This window comes from Kryptolebias marmoratus, linkage group LG4 (genome assembly GCF_001649575.2).
Source record: "Kryptolebias marmoratus isolate JLee-2015 linkage group LG4, ASM164957v2, whole genome shotgun sequence".
Taxonomy (NCBI): Eukaryota; Metazoa; Chordata; class Actinopteri; order Cyprinodontiformes; family Rivulidae; genus Kryptolebias; species Kryptolebias marmoratus.
The window spans coordinates 21288789-21306071 of record NC_051433.1 but is presented as its reverse complement, the minus strand read 5'-3'; the positions used below and the strand labels follow the sequence as shown (position 1 = coordinate 21306071).

At 39.6% G+C, this 17283-nt stretch overlaps 1 protein-coding gene across 4 annotated transcripts in view; it reads right to left on the bottom strand.

Moving 5' to 3' along the window:
• LOC108244096 (chemokine-like protein TAFA-1) overlaps positions 1-8811 on the bottom strand; it is a 124031-nt gene extending 115220 nt beyond the window's left edge. The window contains exons 1-2 of one of the 4 annotated variants that reach the window (XR_005233030.1): positions 8101-8809; positions 5966-6102 (exon numbers count right to left, since the gene is read on the bottom strand). Coding sequence is in view for 1 of the 4 variants with exons in the window: in XM_017429995.3 (XP_017285484.1) it covers positions 5966-6089 (124 nt within the window). In the remaining 3 variants the exon portion in view is untranslated. Of the gene's footprint in view, positions 1-5965; positions 6103-8100 lie in introns of all 4 variants that reach the window. The other 3 variants (XR_005233031.1, XR_005233029.1, XM_017429995.3) reach the window with 3 other exon arrangements.
• Between the last annotated feature and the right edge of the window lie 8472 nt (positions 8812-17283).

Below are 17283 nucleotides of genomic sequence, written 5' to 3'. Positions count from 1 at the left end.
TTAACCATTGCTCAGTGCTTGTGCTGCGTAGACAGAGAGCGCTTGACAAGCATGGCGAAAATAACACAAGCAGTCAATTAATTGGATTGACAGAAGTGATGAATTAGGAACAAATACACATGGGTGTTGTCTACTTTTTCTCTTTAAAAGCATCGGTAGAGCTCTCTTTAAAAGTGAATATCTGATTACGTGTGAAGAGAAAAAGCCAAGGAATAGCGCACGGGCCATGGAAGGCACTGATTCAACCTCCGCTGCTTTTCTCTCGTATTGCCGGCCATAAAAGGCAGTGTAATAGGATTCCAAAGCTTTTCCAGTGACTGCTTCCACTATCACACAGACATTTAAGTGCACTAATCCATGACAAATTGTCTCATCTGATCCATGACAAATCGTCCGAGGGGCCGATGGAGGCGAGGGGATGGGGGGAGGGGCTGGGTGGGTAGTGGGGCAGGGTGAGTGGATGAAGGGTTGTGGGGAGAGGTCTGGTGTGTGAACGGAGTCCTGCTCAGCACCTGGATGATCAGGCACTTATTGGCTGCTTTTTAAGAGGGTTGCTTTCATTACCTTGAAGGGCATGCTGTGTGCTAAAGACACATCGCTGATAAGCTTCCCACTTAAACCCATAGTTTTCAGAGCAATCATAAGTCCATGTGAAGGTAGATTATAGGATTTTTGGTTCCGTTGTTAGCAAACAGCAAGATTTGTAGATGCCATGTTTCTAAAATGAATGTTTCAAATCAAATTTGTACTATACAAATCTGTCTCATTTTTTGCATATCTGCCTTGCATTCCTGTCATTACAACCTTGGTTAGGAAGGATTTGATTGTAGTTGTTTATTAGTATATATGTGTTAAAATGCGTATATGTGTGTGCTTAGGCCTTATACTGCTCAGGGCAGTGTTTCCACATGAGTCAATGCGTTCTCTTCCATCCACTTTGCAAAAACACAGTGAAGGCGACACTTATTCAAGTAACTGTTTTTTAATTGAATTTTCTTTCACCATCAATTCTCACACTAATTAGTCCCTACAGTTTAATGAGGACGTAAATAAGGCGAATTTAATTGCAAAACAAAAACAGAAGGGAGAGCCGGTGTGGAAAGATGTTTACGTTGGCTGTGGTGGACGGAGCTGCCGTTCATCCTTTAAAACTTCTTTCACCTTCAAGAGGAAGGATTACTACTTTGAAGATGATTGTGCAGGGGAAAAAAAAGAAAACATAGATATTTTCCCCACCTTGTTTCTGCTGCTAACACTGAGCTACAGTAATGAGAAGTCTGACAACTATGGAAATGAGTTCCAAGTTGAAAAGTGTGGGCGCGCTTAGTTTGTAAGTGAGTGAAGTTAATTTCTTAGCTTTCCCAAACACTGCTAGAAAAATCATACATTTCCTGAACCAGCCATCCGTGCAGCAAAAGGAAAGAAAGAGACATTTCAATTCATGCTGTGAGTTTGTATGACTTCCAAACTTCTACCCTGTCCTCATGTACCAAAAAGACAGCTTTGTAAAATCAAGTTTAGTTTAACTATTTTTTTTCTATCCTAGCTCACAGAAAATCTTAAAATGTATAAAAGTTTAGCATTGGCACAAATGTGTTTCGACAAGATATGCTTTAAAAACTAAGGGTATTTCCTTTCGTAATTTACCAAATGCATCCATGCTTATGATCGCACTGTTGCTCTTATTTGACCATATGATGAATCTCAACTAATCAAAGTAATTACATGTTTTCTTCCAGCTCAAAGAGTTTCTAACGCTGAGGGAGCATTATGGCACATTGAACAATGAGCTCATTAAAATGCATTCCAATCATCTGGGATTAGACTTTACAATGCATTTCAAATCATTGCATAAAAACAACAGCAGAGTTACTGCATTTGATACTAGTATTTTTAACTCCATCATACCCAATTTTAATTAATATTTTAAATATATATATTACATTACTGTCTTTGAAAACATTTGAATTTTATCTTTTTGCAAGAGAGATATTTTTTAGGTTAAAAACAAATGTAACAGGTTAAAAATAGTCTATCAGCTGTGCCTCTTCCATTAAATCAGATCTGAAAATTGCTTAAACTACCCTGTCATAGACATAATGAAGAAAGCAGCAACCTAAATGTTGTTAGATTCACACTGCACCCCTGGGCCTTTGTATAATGTGGACAATATTCACTGAACGAGGGGTAAATAAATACTATAGCTGCTAAGTATAACTTAATCGCATAACACAAACAAAACACATCCGGGAACACTTTAATTTTATTACTAGAAGATGTCCAGTCTGCATAAATTTCATACAGTAAGGTGTGGGCATTATGGAGTGGTTACATCATTACTGGTTTTTTGTCAGAGTCCAGTATGTGCAGTGAAGAGTGGCCCGGTTTGTGCAGCAACGGCAGCAGTTTTGGCAGTGAGCACTTCAACTCAGCGTTGGCAGGTGGAGAGAGTGCATTGCCCAGCTTGTTTATGTCATGTCACATTCAGCTCATCTGTCAATGTAGTGGATTATTTCTTGAGAGACCAGAATTGGCTGCCCAGAATCAGGACACCATCAATCTTCAGCCACACAAGCAGGACGCAGGGGAGACTCTGTGAAGCAGAGGCTCATGGGAAAGAGAGCGGAGCTGGTTTGTGCGCTGGCGACGACGCAGTCATGGAAATTGTTACTCAATCTCTTCATCGTTTGTTGGCTGTGAAAACATTTGAAAAGAAAATTTAATTTTGAAACTTTACTTCTACATTCAGTGTTTTATTGTTACCCTCCACTGCAGCTGTAGGAGACAGAAAAGCTGATTTTTCAACACTGTTAGATGCTTAAATAAGGAGGAGAACACAGCCTCCCCTTTATAGATACCCACATATCCCTTTCTGTGTTTATTTTGGTCGATGTTGGATAGGTGTTAGCTTTCGGACCACTTTGTCTCTCAGACAGCCCTCCTGGCTGTATTCTGAGTTCTACAAAAGCTCATTTTCTGGGAAGATGTCCAAGCCCCAATGTCCCTTTGAAAGTTGGCGCATGACTGTCCAGAAAACAATAGAGTAGCATGGAGTAATGCAAGGCATACGAAAGCAGCTTTACCTAATATCATCAGTCAGGTTTTAGATTTATAAATTACTATCTTTTAGTAATGGATGGTGGACATGTATAACTTAGATCAAGCACGTTAAAAATAAACCAGACACAATGGCAAAAGATGGAAATCTTGAAACTTTGATTAAGTACTTAGCCAAATGGATGTTTCAAGACAATATATTTCTTTTCTTTTTTGCTATGTCCTACATACACATAGCTATTTATAGCTGAGGCCTCTGGACTCGATGAAACCAGAGAGCTTCTCCAGTTATAAAATCAATCCTAATTCAAATATTTATCATAGCATTTCAATTCTGAGAAAGAAGTTTTGGTTAGATTGGTTAAAGCCACTCCATGGCTGAGTAAGATTGATGTCAGCTTAATCCTCTTAAAAAATACATGATATACAGTAAATTGCAAAGCAGCAGAACTGAATGTGTTCCTTCTGAGTAGACAGTTGCGATAGACCCTCGTCCCATGGAAACTCGCAGATTAGGATTGTAAAATATTATGACTTTAGATTCTAATTGCCAGATTTAGTTATGACTTTTGTCTGTCACCGTTAGCTTCAAGTTGTTTCAGAAGTTAACCTTTAGAACTAGGTATTGTTTTAAAATAGGACAGATTAGTTCAAACGAGAAGGTAAACATATAAAATGTATTTGAATCAAACAGTTAGAAGGAATCTCAGAAGATTACAAGAATCTTTAGCCCTACAACCAGTTACGAGGACCTACATGTTTACTTTTGCATTAATAAGAACACTGTGATTGCTCAACACCAGGCTGACTGTTCACACGGCTGCATCACTTAAGACATTCGCTAACGACAACAAAAGACAACGTTGTAGTTGTATGAGTGTTGAAAGTCTTTGGTTTCATTTTTAGAGGTCAAAAGAGTGCTACAAACATCAGCTTAGACTGATGCGGCACATTCAAAAAGCCCATCTTGGCAGACAATTTTAGCCAGCTAGTTTCTACTAAAACAATGTAAAAGTAGTTTTAAGAGTGCAGGTGCTGGAAGATTGTTTGATTTGCTTAGCTAATCAATTTACATTTATGTATGGACCAAACACATCCCCTTACGTCACTTAAGAGTCCCTATTGAGCCAAGAAAGAGCTTACTCTGAAACACAAGCTAAAAATTACCCAATCAATGTAGTTATAAGAGCACCGACAGCCACAGCACAAGCGGCGTAAAAAATAAACAACAAAAAAAAAAGACCAACTACTTAAATGGTTATAAGGACAGTAAAGTGGTTCTCTGTGGTCCAGAATCACCTATTGTCAAACATCTTTTTTTAAATACACCTTGATGATGTTATTCAGACTATATTAACTCGGTTTACAGTCTACTGTCAAAGACATCTAAATCTTGACTAGAATAATTTCACAGCACATACTTTTCTTAACTATCTGCACAATGCAAGGCTGCAGCCTGTCAAACCTGATGCGTTGGTAACACAACTCCTGTTTCCCCAGAGGACCCATGAAAATGCCACACCATAATGGCCTGAGTAAGATCAGATCATGTAAATGTGTGATCGTGTACTAGTCTTTTCCCACGAACACTTAAGTGTGTGAGTTGATCTGTCAGACAGGAAACCTTTCTGAACTCTAGACCAGCACTGCCTTTTAGTTGAATTACTTTTTTAGATAGACAACCAGAAAGGGTCAAAGAAGGGGGGCAACAACTCTTTTTTCCCCCCTTGTCTTCCACTTTGGGTTCACTGCATTATTCAAAAAAGACACTTACTGAGCCTTGCACTTCCTTGTACTTGTTTGGCACCAAGCTTGACTTCCCAACCAGACAAAAAAGGAAAAAAAAAATGATGGAAGTCACCCTTTAAAAATTTATTCCAAACTCTCTGTTTCTTATCCCTTACTTCTTGCTCCAATTAACGAAGCTGGAATGCTTTGAGAACTTTCTATCTATCATAGCTAGGATTTTCATGTGTCAGCTGTTCCAGAGCTAAAGTAAGCCAATTCTCTGACATGCTGCTTAAAGTCACCATTGTTCACAAGGAGAGAGAATCCAGGGCTGTATTTTTCCCCTTATGCTGTACTTCAATTACAGTTTTTTTTTTTTTACTTGGCGATGCAACACACACAAAAAGGAACCAAGCAGAAGACAGCATCAATGTTTAACAGCCGCTTGGCATCCAGAGAAAGCCCCACTCTGCGCAAGGGTTCAGTGTGGAAGTAACACTCATTGTTAGAAGCTTAAGGATAGCATTTGCTTTGCTCTAAAAAAACATATCCTTTCCTTGTAGCACTCCCACATACACCATACACTGTTCAAGCGAGCTTTTCCATAATCAGAGAATTAGATCCGCCTCTGTGTCTACCCTCCCCTTTAGCCCTTTACAGTGCAGAAGGCGTCAAGCCTAATTGCCAAGCTTTTCCTGGGCAAAAGAGGAAAACATAATTGTCATTTCAATATGAACCACAGTGATCAAAGCCCCCCCTAGGTACTAGCACAGTAATATGGATTGTTGCCCACAGCTTGTCCTACTTGTATGCCAGCTCGATTCAGGGTACACTAGTCAAGAATTCCTCGCCATACAGTTGAGTCATCTCTCAGTCTTAGAAGATGCTCTAACAGGACGTTCAGCTGAAGAGCTAAACCAAAGTATACAAGTCTGTTTAACATTTCTCTTTCACTAAAATTCAAAGTCATGTAACATGAAGTAAGAGGTACAATTAGCAGTCTTCACCTTTGCTTATCTTGCATGACTACAAGCACCGTGAATCATCAGAGAACAGTAACGTGGCAAGTCACTCTGACATGCTGCAGCAAACAGCCAAAGCTGACGAGCACAGAGAGGTCAACATCTTAAGCCTTAATGCTGTGCTGTGAGGCAGAAATTGGACAAAAAGATTCACATACCCAGGGTGAGGATGTCGGTGCGACCTGGCCGGGCCACATGGTGCTGCTGGATGGTCTGATAGAGTGTGGCCTGGCACAGCAGCAGGAAGCCGAGGCTAATCCACACGGCCAACAACCAGGACATGGTACAGCTGAGTCTGCAGGACAACACACAACGGGGATAACAACAGAACTGGGTTACAAACGTCTCCATACATATTTACAGCAGACATCATCATTATTCAGCATGAAAAAACACAAGAGACAATCCTCATATCAGGCGCAAATATTCATCCTCATGTTTCTAATGATTTATTCAGAGGTACTGTATGTGCAGGATTTTTTCTTAGCATTGTAAATGGAAATACAAAAAGTAAAGACAAAAGATCCTTGTAGAGAAATAAATTTTAATGAAAGGTCAAATGCAATGTTAATCTTTTAAAACTTCTTTAAGAAGTCTTCAAATCAAATTGAGAGAGAACAATTAGCTGTAATTAAAGACAAAAATTTAATAATCTCCTGCTTTTGGAAAACGTGGAGGATGGCTACAATGATTAACCTCAATGGGAAAATGATTGTAAAATGTTCATATTATGGCATTTCTAGGTGCAGACAAACTTTTTGTGAATTTGTTTAGGACCTGCCTAACTCCTGGTGAGGGCCAGCATATGGAAACACCGCCTTCATCCTGATTGAATAATGAACCTCTCCTCCTGACCAGGTGTTATCAGCACTTCTCTCAATTCCATACTCCAAATTAGAAAGTTTGAGGAAAATCAGTCTACTTCTGCTAAAGCAAGCTCAACACAGTGTGTCTCTTGTTCTTTTAAAACTACACCTCGCATCAGGTTCAGTGAGAATATTGCTTTCTTTTAGGACAAATTGAAAACCTTGAAAAGGTCTTTAGTTTCCTAAAGCAAACATGGTGTATTTTATCTAACAGACTCAGTTATCACGCAGTCGAGTCGGTGACTCTCTGATCTGATGAGCTCTGATGAAACTGTGAATTTATTATTTATGCCAAACCCTAATGCATAAAATGAAGGTCTCTACAGTCGTGAACCTTTTAACTTTTTCAAAGAAGTGATTCGATTCAATTCAGTTTAAGCTGCTTTCAAAAAATATGTCGGAGTCGTCCCTTTTCTGTGTTTTGATATGCATGAGATTGAGGCCATTAAGGCTGCTTAATGTTACCCCGGTGTCCTGCACCCTCATTGACATTGGGGCAGCTACTTAATAAACAGTGAAAATTAAGCATATCATTACTCAAATTAAACTGGACACCCCCACCCCTCGACTAAACCCACCAGAATGGCAAGGATTTTTTTTTCTTTAAGGAATGGGTCCCAGAGGCTTTTCTTTTTTTCCTTTAACACACAATATGTTCTCACCAGGCAGGATTAGCAGAGTGTATTCAGAAAGAAGCGCTGCGCTCGCACAGTTAATTGTAGCTATATATTCCACAGAGAGTTGGGGATGCTTAGTAATCTAAAGATGCTCTTATGGAAAATAAAATGAGCTTGATAGCGGCAGATTATCTGCGGAGCTGAAAGTGCATGGTCGGCTTTAATGAAATGACTGAGCGTCATTCCACAGAAACTTCACATCAAAACAAAGGGCTTCACACGGAGCTGTCGAATTCTTCAACAGCACCCCTTTGCTTTCTGACAAAAGGAGCTCACTCTCACATTTGCAGCGACAGACAACAGACTGCCAGGTCCAGCGGGAGAGAGTAAACGTGGTCGGAGCGGAAACATCAGGAGCACCTGCAGGCGCGTAACCCACAGATGCACCTGCACGCAACAAATCTCTAACAAAATCAAAGGGGCTCCAGACTGCATGTCACCTGCTGCAGAGACAACTTTAGCAGTGAATCCCAACATCTAGCACTGATTGTTTAACAAGAAGAAAAACGCCTGTCCTGTATCTTAACTGGAATGTTACTCATTAGGCTGAGCATCTTTTTCCTTGTTTATGCACTCACAACATAAATGTATAATAGTATGTCTGTGTGATGGAATATGGGATGGATTTCAGTTTTCATTGTTCGCTTCCCCGCACTTTTGATCATCTTTGCTCAACTCAGACACATCAAACTCCGCTCTTCACGCCAAACACCAGAGGAATTTCTCTAATGTCCCACATCCTTGCCTTACCTGAGCTGTGTGTTCAGAAGGGAAAGAAGCTCAGTCAGAATCTGCCCGTCTCCTCAGCAGACTCACTCTTCTCTTTTAATTCCATCCATTCTGTGAAGCCAGGGATTTCTGCTCGAAATTCCACCACCAGGTAAGCATAAAAATGAGGTTTAAAATACAGTTTTTTGTTTTTGTTAATTTCCTCCTCGTGTTCCCTCCTCAGGACATCTGCTGCTCAGGTTCTTTAAAAAAAACAAAATCCTTCCCAAGACAAACAGTCACCTTAAAAGCAAAACACTTAGGGTGGAGGGGGGGTCTATGTCACAAACTGGACAGGGATGTGAGGGATGGGAGGCTGGTCATGTCACGGCTGAATCAGCCACATTTGTGCAGATCTTCTCTCCTTATTCTCAGTGTCTCTTCAGCCGTCAGTAAAACTCCTATGCTGAGATGAAAAGAGGTGGGTGGGGGGTAGGATGGGAGGGGGCTAGTTTACCCTCCTCACTTGTCGTCTCCCTCTCACGCGTGCAGCGGAAGGCTCCAGTGGAATGACCGCTCTGTCTGATCTTGGCTGCATCCCCCCATTGAGAAGCTGTGCTGATAGTGTGAGCCTCAGTCCTCCCTTCAACGCTGTAAGTAGAGAGTCTGTGTCAGGCAGGCAGAGCGAGTGTGAGCGAGCGTGCGTGCGTGTGTGTGTGTGTGTGAAAGAGAGTGTGTGAGTTACAATGTAGCCCAGCTGGAAAAGAGAGGGAGAGACAGAGCTGAGAGTGAGTCAGATCACATGACTTAAAGCAAGACTACCCTCTTCTGCATCGAAACTTCATCAGCAAATGGAGCATGCCTTATTAATCTGAGCCTCTTTACCGCTCAACCTCTCATCCAGAGCATCAGGAGACACAGAAACACTCGCTGTGAACATGTCTGCCATGTAGGCAGGTAGAGAGTTGAAAAAAGTGGGGAGCGTCACTTTCAGCATAAAACAGTGTCTCATTACATCTCTGCAATCACTTTTCTCTTCTTTCTTTGTGGTGACGGGTGACAGTTTGTTTTCACAGCCAGCCTCAGAGGATGTTTCCCACCAATGAAACAATTTTGGCAGCCTGGAAGAGCGTCTGAGCAGCTTTCTGTCACCTTCCAACAAACTGAATCTGCTGGTTCTCGGTGTGTGTGTGTTTGTGTGTGTGTGTGTGTGTGTGTGTGTGTGTGTGTGTGAGTGAGTGTGTTCGGGCTGCACAGGCAGGTGAAGGTGACCAGACTTGTTTGTGTGGAGCATATTTTTTTCCACCAAACATATTTGCTTCTGCATGGAGGAGCTCGCCTTTAACTCAATGTGCTGTTAAGCAGAGATTTACAGTATGTGTCAATCCCACGCACCTGCCACGGCTGACTCACTCCACAGTCTGACATTTTACAGAAAACGAGCCATATGCCACTCAGAACAACACACAGACAAGAGACGAAGTAAACCCGCCGACCGTGTTCCTGCGGAGGGGGAGGGAATGCAGATGAACTTGATGATGGTGATTAGATTTTGCCCAAATATTGTGTGTGTGAACACAGTGATGTACCAACCTGCTGATTGGCACTCATCATCCAAGTTGTAGGTGGCACTTTTAGACACGGTTAACAAGCTCTTCAACTGCTGGTCACTGTGCCACAACACGAGGCGTCCCGGGCCATCTCAGCTGCTGCCATCAGCTGCGCTTGTTTTCCACTCACCTCGGAGAGATTTGACAGCCAGATGCACGCATCCCCCACAGAGCTCCAGTCTGCAGGGTGGACAGTCAGGGGCTGAATGTCAAAAAAAAAAAAAAAAACACACACAGAAATGCAAGTGTGTTTGTGGAGCGTTTGTGGTGTGGAGGGGTGTTATTATTTTCTCTGCTGGAGTACTAAAAGCTTGATGTGAGCATACAAAAACAGGTAAAATTGTAGCTTATAAAATTGTTATTATCAAAGAAAAGTTGGCAAAAAATAAGCATCATGTGAAAGTTATTTGATGCCATGTGAGGATGTGTTTTGGCTTTGTACTACAACTCTTGTATTTACATAATTTTGTTGTAATCTACTGGGAAGACTGTTGACTGAATAGTTAAACCGCCATCTGGATCTCCGCTGGGTAAAGCCCACCATGTTAGGAGGGAGATTTACATTAAGCAGAGACTTCCGAGTAATTATCACATTGATTATTGTTTCGATGCACAAGAGCCACTCGCACAAAACAACTTGATTACCAATAAATAGGCTGATTTGAATTGGTGTGAATTAGTTCCTTTTCACAGGGAGCGTTAATAACGTGCACGCTTCAATTTCATTTCGTCTTTAGCGCTTAATGTCTTTATAATACATCCCACCGGACTAAGATGAAGGCGTGAAATGAAACAAGCCCACAAACAAGCCTCGGAGGAGAACTTAAGATTGAAAGCATCAAAATATTACATGTTCATTTAGCAATATGCAGCACCAAAAACAGCCCTCCCCATCTGAATTTGCTTTATTTCCTTCTGCCGATTTGTTGCAGTCTCTTGTTTCTCAGTCAGCATCGTTCTGAGCTGTGTTGGGAAAATGGACTGGGACAACAGAATTTCACAGTAATTCTGGATTGTTGTCGCGCTCTCCCTTCTCGGGGGCTTCCATCATTTCCAAGCAGCTGTCGCAGCAGCCCGTGCCAAGACCTAACTGCGACCGACCAATCACTGGCCAACTCTGTGTTTGGATCTGAGCAGCCCTGTTAAACAGTGGTGTTTGCCAATACCTCGCTTTCGCTCTCCATCTTTCTTTCTCATGCTGTCATTCTTGGTCTCCTTCTCTCTGTTTCTCCTTCTGGCTAATAAAAATCTTCCTTCAAGTGCCGCCAATGAGATTCAGTGTGCCTAAACCAGAAAAGTACTAACTAAAACTGATCCTCCCTACCCTCTGTCCCCCCAAAACTCCTCTGCTTTCCGGAATATTTTGTTTAATTGGAGCAAACAAATGATTTCTTTGTCGGATGCAGCTTTTTCTCCAGAGTTATTATCATCTGCAACTGAAGGTGAACTGATATAAGTTTAACGTCTATGTCTTTGTGTTAGTTTGTCAGTAGTGTTAGCAAAATATCTCTTAAATCACTCAACAGAATGTAATCTCTGCTCTGTATTTTTTGTGTTTTCATGCTATAAAGCACTTTGAACCACCTTGTTGCTGAAATGTGCTATAGAAATAAATTTGACTTGACATGACCTAATGAAACTTCCAGAAAGTAATCGTTGATCTCTACAGCTGATTACGTTTTTGGAGTTAACCAGATTCAACATGGCTGTCACAGCAAAGTAGTCTTAGCAAACATAAAAATGGCTAATATTCAGCCAATTCTACAGACATTCAGCTTCAATCTGATGTTAAAGTATGCATTGTTCCCAGTGCATACTTTGAGCACAGCACATTGTGCAACATCTTCAAACAATCGCATTAAATATTGGAGACAACTCTGTTTGTCTGTTAGTAAAGTATTTTACGAACCACTGGCGGGTTTCAATGTAACTCTCAGAAAGTAATTATTGGCTATATATCTACCACTGATTACCTTTTAGAGTCAACACAATTCAAGATGGCCACTACCGGAGCAACTTTAGACAAAAATGTCTATTCCTGAGTGTATTTCACATATATTGAGCTTAAATTTGGTTTGGAAGTAGCTGAGAGACAGTTTACAGGAGACTGAGCATAATGTTCTTTTCAAGGTTTGACCAAAATGCTACCATTTCTCAACATAAGATTTTAGACTAAAGCTTGGGCATGAAAGCCAGCAGGTGATATACCTTCCTTTTAAGAAGTGCCAGGTGAGGTGCAGAAAAAAAAAGCAAAGAATAAGAAAAAGTAAGGTAAGCAGGAAACAATTATTTGGATTAATTATACAGCAGAGCTTTGGCTCACTGGTGGATGGTGAATGAAAGAAGTTGATTAATGAAATAAAATAACTTGATCTATGGTAAACATTAATCTCATTCTTTCTGCACATCCTTTTTTCTGCTCATGCTCACAGGCAATGTGTGGATTTAAAGTGGAAGGTTATTAGGTTTGCAAATGTCATATAAAAGTTTCAGTTATGAATTTCAGCTTTTTTCTTCTGTCAATGGATCCTGTTAGAAAAAAAGACTGTTGCACATTAGGTTGAACTCTCAAATGAATTGAAACATGGCTCCATTGAAATAATGTGCCTTTTTTTCATGGCCGTAAGGGTAAATTAAATTTGCCGTCACTTTTTCTGTATTACTTTCTCATTTTCATCAAGAGGCAAATTTAAGTGAGTTAGTCATTGACACCTTTTATTTAGCAAAAATTGGAGTGTTTTTCATTCATCAGCATTACTGTTTCTGATAAGTAACAAAGATAAAAAAAAGTTGTTGTGTCCAACAAAGAAAATGTTTATGTATCTCTTCTCCTTTTATGTGCCCTGGAAGGAAGTTTCTTGTGCACTGCAGTTTCTCAGGTGCGCTGGGAAAGGTGAAGGAGGAGGATAATCTTTTTCCTTAATTGTTTGTGTTCATGTGTCTATCTGGTACCAAAACATCTCGTAAACCACTTAGCGATTTTCATGACATGTTCAGAAAGTATTCACTGAAGGTTCCTCTGCCATTGATTAACTTTTGGAATTAACCCAATTAAAGATGGCTGTCACAGCTAACTAATATTAGCCAACACAAAATTGGTTTAAACTCAGTCAGTTTTACAGATATAGTGATAAAATATGGTGTGGTTGTAGTTGAGAGTCATTCCTAACACATAATCTGAGTATCTCATGGTATTGCATGAAATTGCCAATGAGATTTTTTTCAAGATTTGACCAAAATGGCAACAACTCCATTATTTCTCAACACATGATGAGCTTAGTTTCAAACTCTGGCATGTGAAATGCATTCCTTCAAGGAATTCTAGGCTTCTCATTTATTTAATCACCTCATTTCTCATTTTTTAGCTCTGAGAATTTAGGGGTAAAAGCTCAAGTTGCAACCCAACAAAAAGGGAGGTGGTGAGGGCCATCTTTATAACTGCAGACCCATTTCAAACCTGCCAGTCTTGGCAAAGATTCTGGGATCTTCAGCAAATGACCCACTCACTTTTCTTCAATCGTTTTCACCCTGGGTTTATTTCAGTCTAATCTAAGGGCCGCTCATAACACTTTAACTGCAGTCACTTAGTTTGTTCATAAAATTATATAAGGTGTAGATAAAAAAAGAAATGTAATGTACATATGTTTTAAAACCTATGATACTTAATCACACAATGAACTACTTTCTACTAAGACTACATAATATACTAAACAATCTAATATGCTGTTCCTCAAGCTTTTTGTGTAAATAAAGGCTTTACATAAGGTTCAACTTTTATTAATATTCACTGTTGTCTCCAGAAACCTGTTGTGGTTATCTCTAATAGCGAACTGTTCTCTGATTTGTTACTAATTACACTGTTTTCCAGAGCCAGCGATCCAGCTAACAATTGTTTTATTATTTTTTGCAAAAAAGGTAATCTTGAACACAAATGTTTCCACAGAAATTAAATCACCTCTTCTTTGCAGAGAATGTGGCCATTTTCTCCAGAACGTTTTCATGCCAGCCTCAACCTGCAGTGATTCACAGATCCGTATCTTCCTCAGCTCATAAACTTCTGGACCCTGTTTATCCTGCTGCTGGGAGAACGGCTGCTAATGTTGTTTACAGGACTGAACATGATATTTTACACGCTGTGGTTTGGTGGTTAAGAATGTGTGCTGATATTTTTTTTTATCCTCTTCGTTTACCTCTTACTGAAAAGCTATTATATTACCTCTGATAATTGATTTAGTATGGGACCCACTCATTAAACTGGCTCTTGATTCATGTTTCACAAGCTCTGCCTAAACTTTCAAAATTGTCTGGTTCACCCCACTTCTTAGACAAACATCTCTGAAATACATCAACACCATCACTGAATTACACTTAAACCATTTGGGCATTATATATTCTTTGGACCCTGCAATCTCCCCCCCTGATTATTTTTGTATAATATTGTCAGGATTCTGAGATGTCGAAGAGCGCAACAGCTTGGTGGTAGACAGACTACAGGAGGCAGATATCAGGTAAGTGGTTTTATTTACAGTGAACAAGGGAATAGACGGAATGGGATCGAGATCTGAAAACACTGAAGAAGAAACTGTAAGAAAAATAACGAGACGGGAGACGAGCAAAAACTAAACAACCGATTTGAGGCTTACTGATTGTCAGGAGAGGTTCTGCATCGGATGTGGGATCTGTGATTATTTTCCAGGTGAAAACCTTCTTGTATTTGAGTCCAGTAGATAACACCAGGCAGTTTGAGCTTTCCAGAGTTGACTGTAGATGAAGGAGACAGGAGGACATCAGTGAGCAATCTTCAAGGCTGGCCTTTAACAAAGGAACCAGGACCAGACTGGATTCTCAGGCAGGCAGGAAACTCACTGAGGAAGACGAGTACACAAGAAAAACAGGTAAGTAAATTTCTTGGTTAACAAACAGATTACTTGAGCTGGCTCGGACACTTTACCACACGGTAAGCAATGCTCCAGCGCTGATCTGGTTTCCAACACAGCCTTAAATACATCAGCTCATCTGATGCCTCATCTCCTTCAGGTGTGCAGAGGAGAGGCCCAACTCTACCAGCAGGAGGAGCCGGCCACACCCACCAGGAAGTGCAGAAATTCACAGATCACCACAAATATATCTTACACTAAATTTTATTGTATCTGTTAAAGGTCCACCGTGTTCACAAGTTTTATAATTTGTCCTGTTGTTGCAAGTTAAAAAAACATCTTCCTTAGATGGGAAGATCTAAAACTTTTTAATTATCCAACATTTTTCACCTGTAGTATTGCTTTATTTATGTATTTTAGTCACAGGACATCCACCAAGTCTTTACAAGTCAACATGCTTGTACTTCACTCCTTCCTTTTAGGTTTGGATGTTGTTGTTTTGGCAAATATTACATGAAAACTCTGCTGCTGTTTATTTGCTGTCCTGTAGGTCTGTCCCATTGATGCTCGCTCATCTGTTTCTACTGTGCAACTTTAAAAAAAAATCAGATTTATTGTTTAGCTCTCCTTAGAAATAAAAAAACAGTAGTAATTTTTTAAGAGCAAATTTTAGGCTCAAGCCTTTTAAGCACATAAGGCACTGTTTTGCTACCTAATACTTCCAAAACTGCTTCTAATTTTTACTGAAGTCCTTGCATATATAAGTTGCTAATTTCCCCAAAAGTTTAATCCTAAAAGTAATTAAATAAATACATCAAATAACTGTTTACATCAACAGGCTTTATTAGGGCCACTTTTATTTTTAATTTTCATTGATTTCATTATTACTTTTTACATTTTCAAAAATGCGTTTTTCCCTTTTTTTTTAATTTGACACTTTAAAACTAAATGGTAAAGAAACCTGTTTTCACTAATGTGTTGTTCAGACACAAGGTTGGAAATGGTCATTATTGCTTGCCTTTCAGGTAATAATGTTCTTGCTCTATTTTATGTTTGTTTTTTAACCAAAATATCTCACAACCCATTAGACTAATTATAATGAATTTCTTAAGACATAATCACTGAATTTAAAACTACAACTGATTAACTTTAGGAATCAACCCGATTCAACATGGATGCCCCAGCTAAGCAACGTTAGTAAACAAAAATAATTGCTATAACTCAATCAATTTTCCAAATCGGGTGTGGTAGCAGCTGAGAGTCATCCACAACAGAAACTCTGAGTGCTAACAGATTATGCGAATTCTTTGCTTAAAACTTTGCCAGTAACTGTTGAAGTCAACTTTGTCTGTTCGTTAGCAAAATACTATATCAAATGGACCACTGGGCGGATTTTATTGAAACGTTCAGGAAGTAATCCCTGAGTCTGAAACTTATTAGACAACACACACTCTGAGTGCTAAAACATTGTGTGACATTGCAACATAATGTTATTTTCAAGATATCACAAAAACTATGAAAACTATCATTTCTCAACACAAGATCTTAACTCAGTTAGTTGTGTACTTTCTTTACTTTATTATTATAACATTTGGTAGCCAAAATGTACACTAAAATATAGACTTTATTTCTTGTATGCAACATTGTATTGATAACCATTAGCTGGTTGATTTTTACTAAAAGCCAGTCTTTATTTGTTTTTATTAATTACACTCTTTACCTTTCTAAAACACTTTAAAATAAATCAAATTTTTAGTTGAGAAACTTTAGAGAAGCCATCATTCCTGAGATTTCTAGACTGATGCAATCAACAAAAATGTCAAAATGTAACTGCAAGTTAGTATCTCAGTTCAGGAAATGCCTCAATATTGTTCTTTTTCCCCAGAACTACAACTACATCCAAACATTTTTTGGCATACCCTCATAGTTCAACAAAATATATCAGTCTCGGATTAATTTAATATTTTCTGTATGTTTTTCTACATGAAACAACAATAATCGTAAAGCAGAGATATCCAGCTTGACAACCATTAAGTCACCCATTTGTTGTGACTTTAAAATCCTTTCTCACAACATGAATTGTTGCATTCAAACTTGTTGAAATAACTTTATACTCTTCAATGATAATCTGTATAGAAAAGTCTGGCATTAAATTCCAAGCTAGTCTTCTATACCAAAACATCTGGGGAATACTAACGAGCACATACTCAGTCCTACATTGTAGGCAGTGGTGGAAATAAGTTGTAAGATTTTTGTGTTTGAAGTGGGTCAGACATTGTGGGCTGGAAGTGCGCTGGGACTCGTTGGGTCTCAGCAGGTGACATTTTCTGTCTCCGGTGAGTTCAGGATGGAGGAGTAATTGAGCACTAGATGACTCTCTTCCTGGAGACTATGGCGGCCATGAAAATGTGCCCTCGCAGACCAATAAAAATGTCCTCTCCTTCTTGCTGTAATTGGACCAGGGACAGAGGGGTTGGGTTGTGGCCTGAGGAGACCACCTTTGGAAATTCTTTGCTCAATACTCTACTATTAGACTGATGAAACAGGAGACTCACTGGAAGAGAGACATGTCGTAAAAACTAAGAATGATGCCGATGAGAGCAGAAAGACTAAAACTGCTGCCAAATTGGAAAGGTAGCAATATGTAATTACTCATTGCTCTTAGAAAAGGACGGCTACTCTCACTATTTTTCAAAGTGGGTTTCTGGCAAGTTTCTGTGAGGAGTCATTGTCTTACC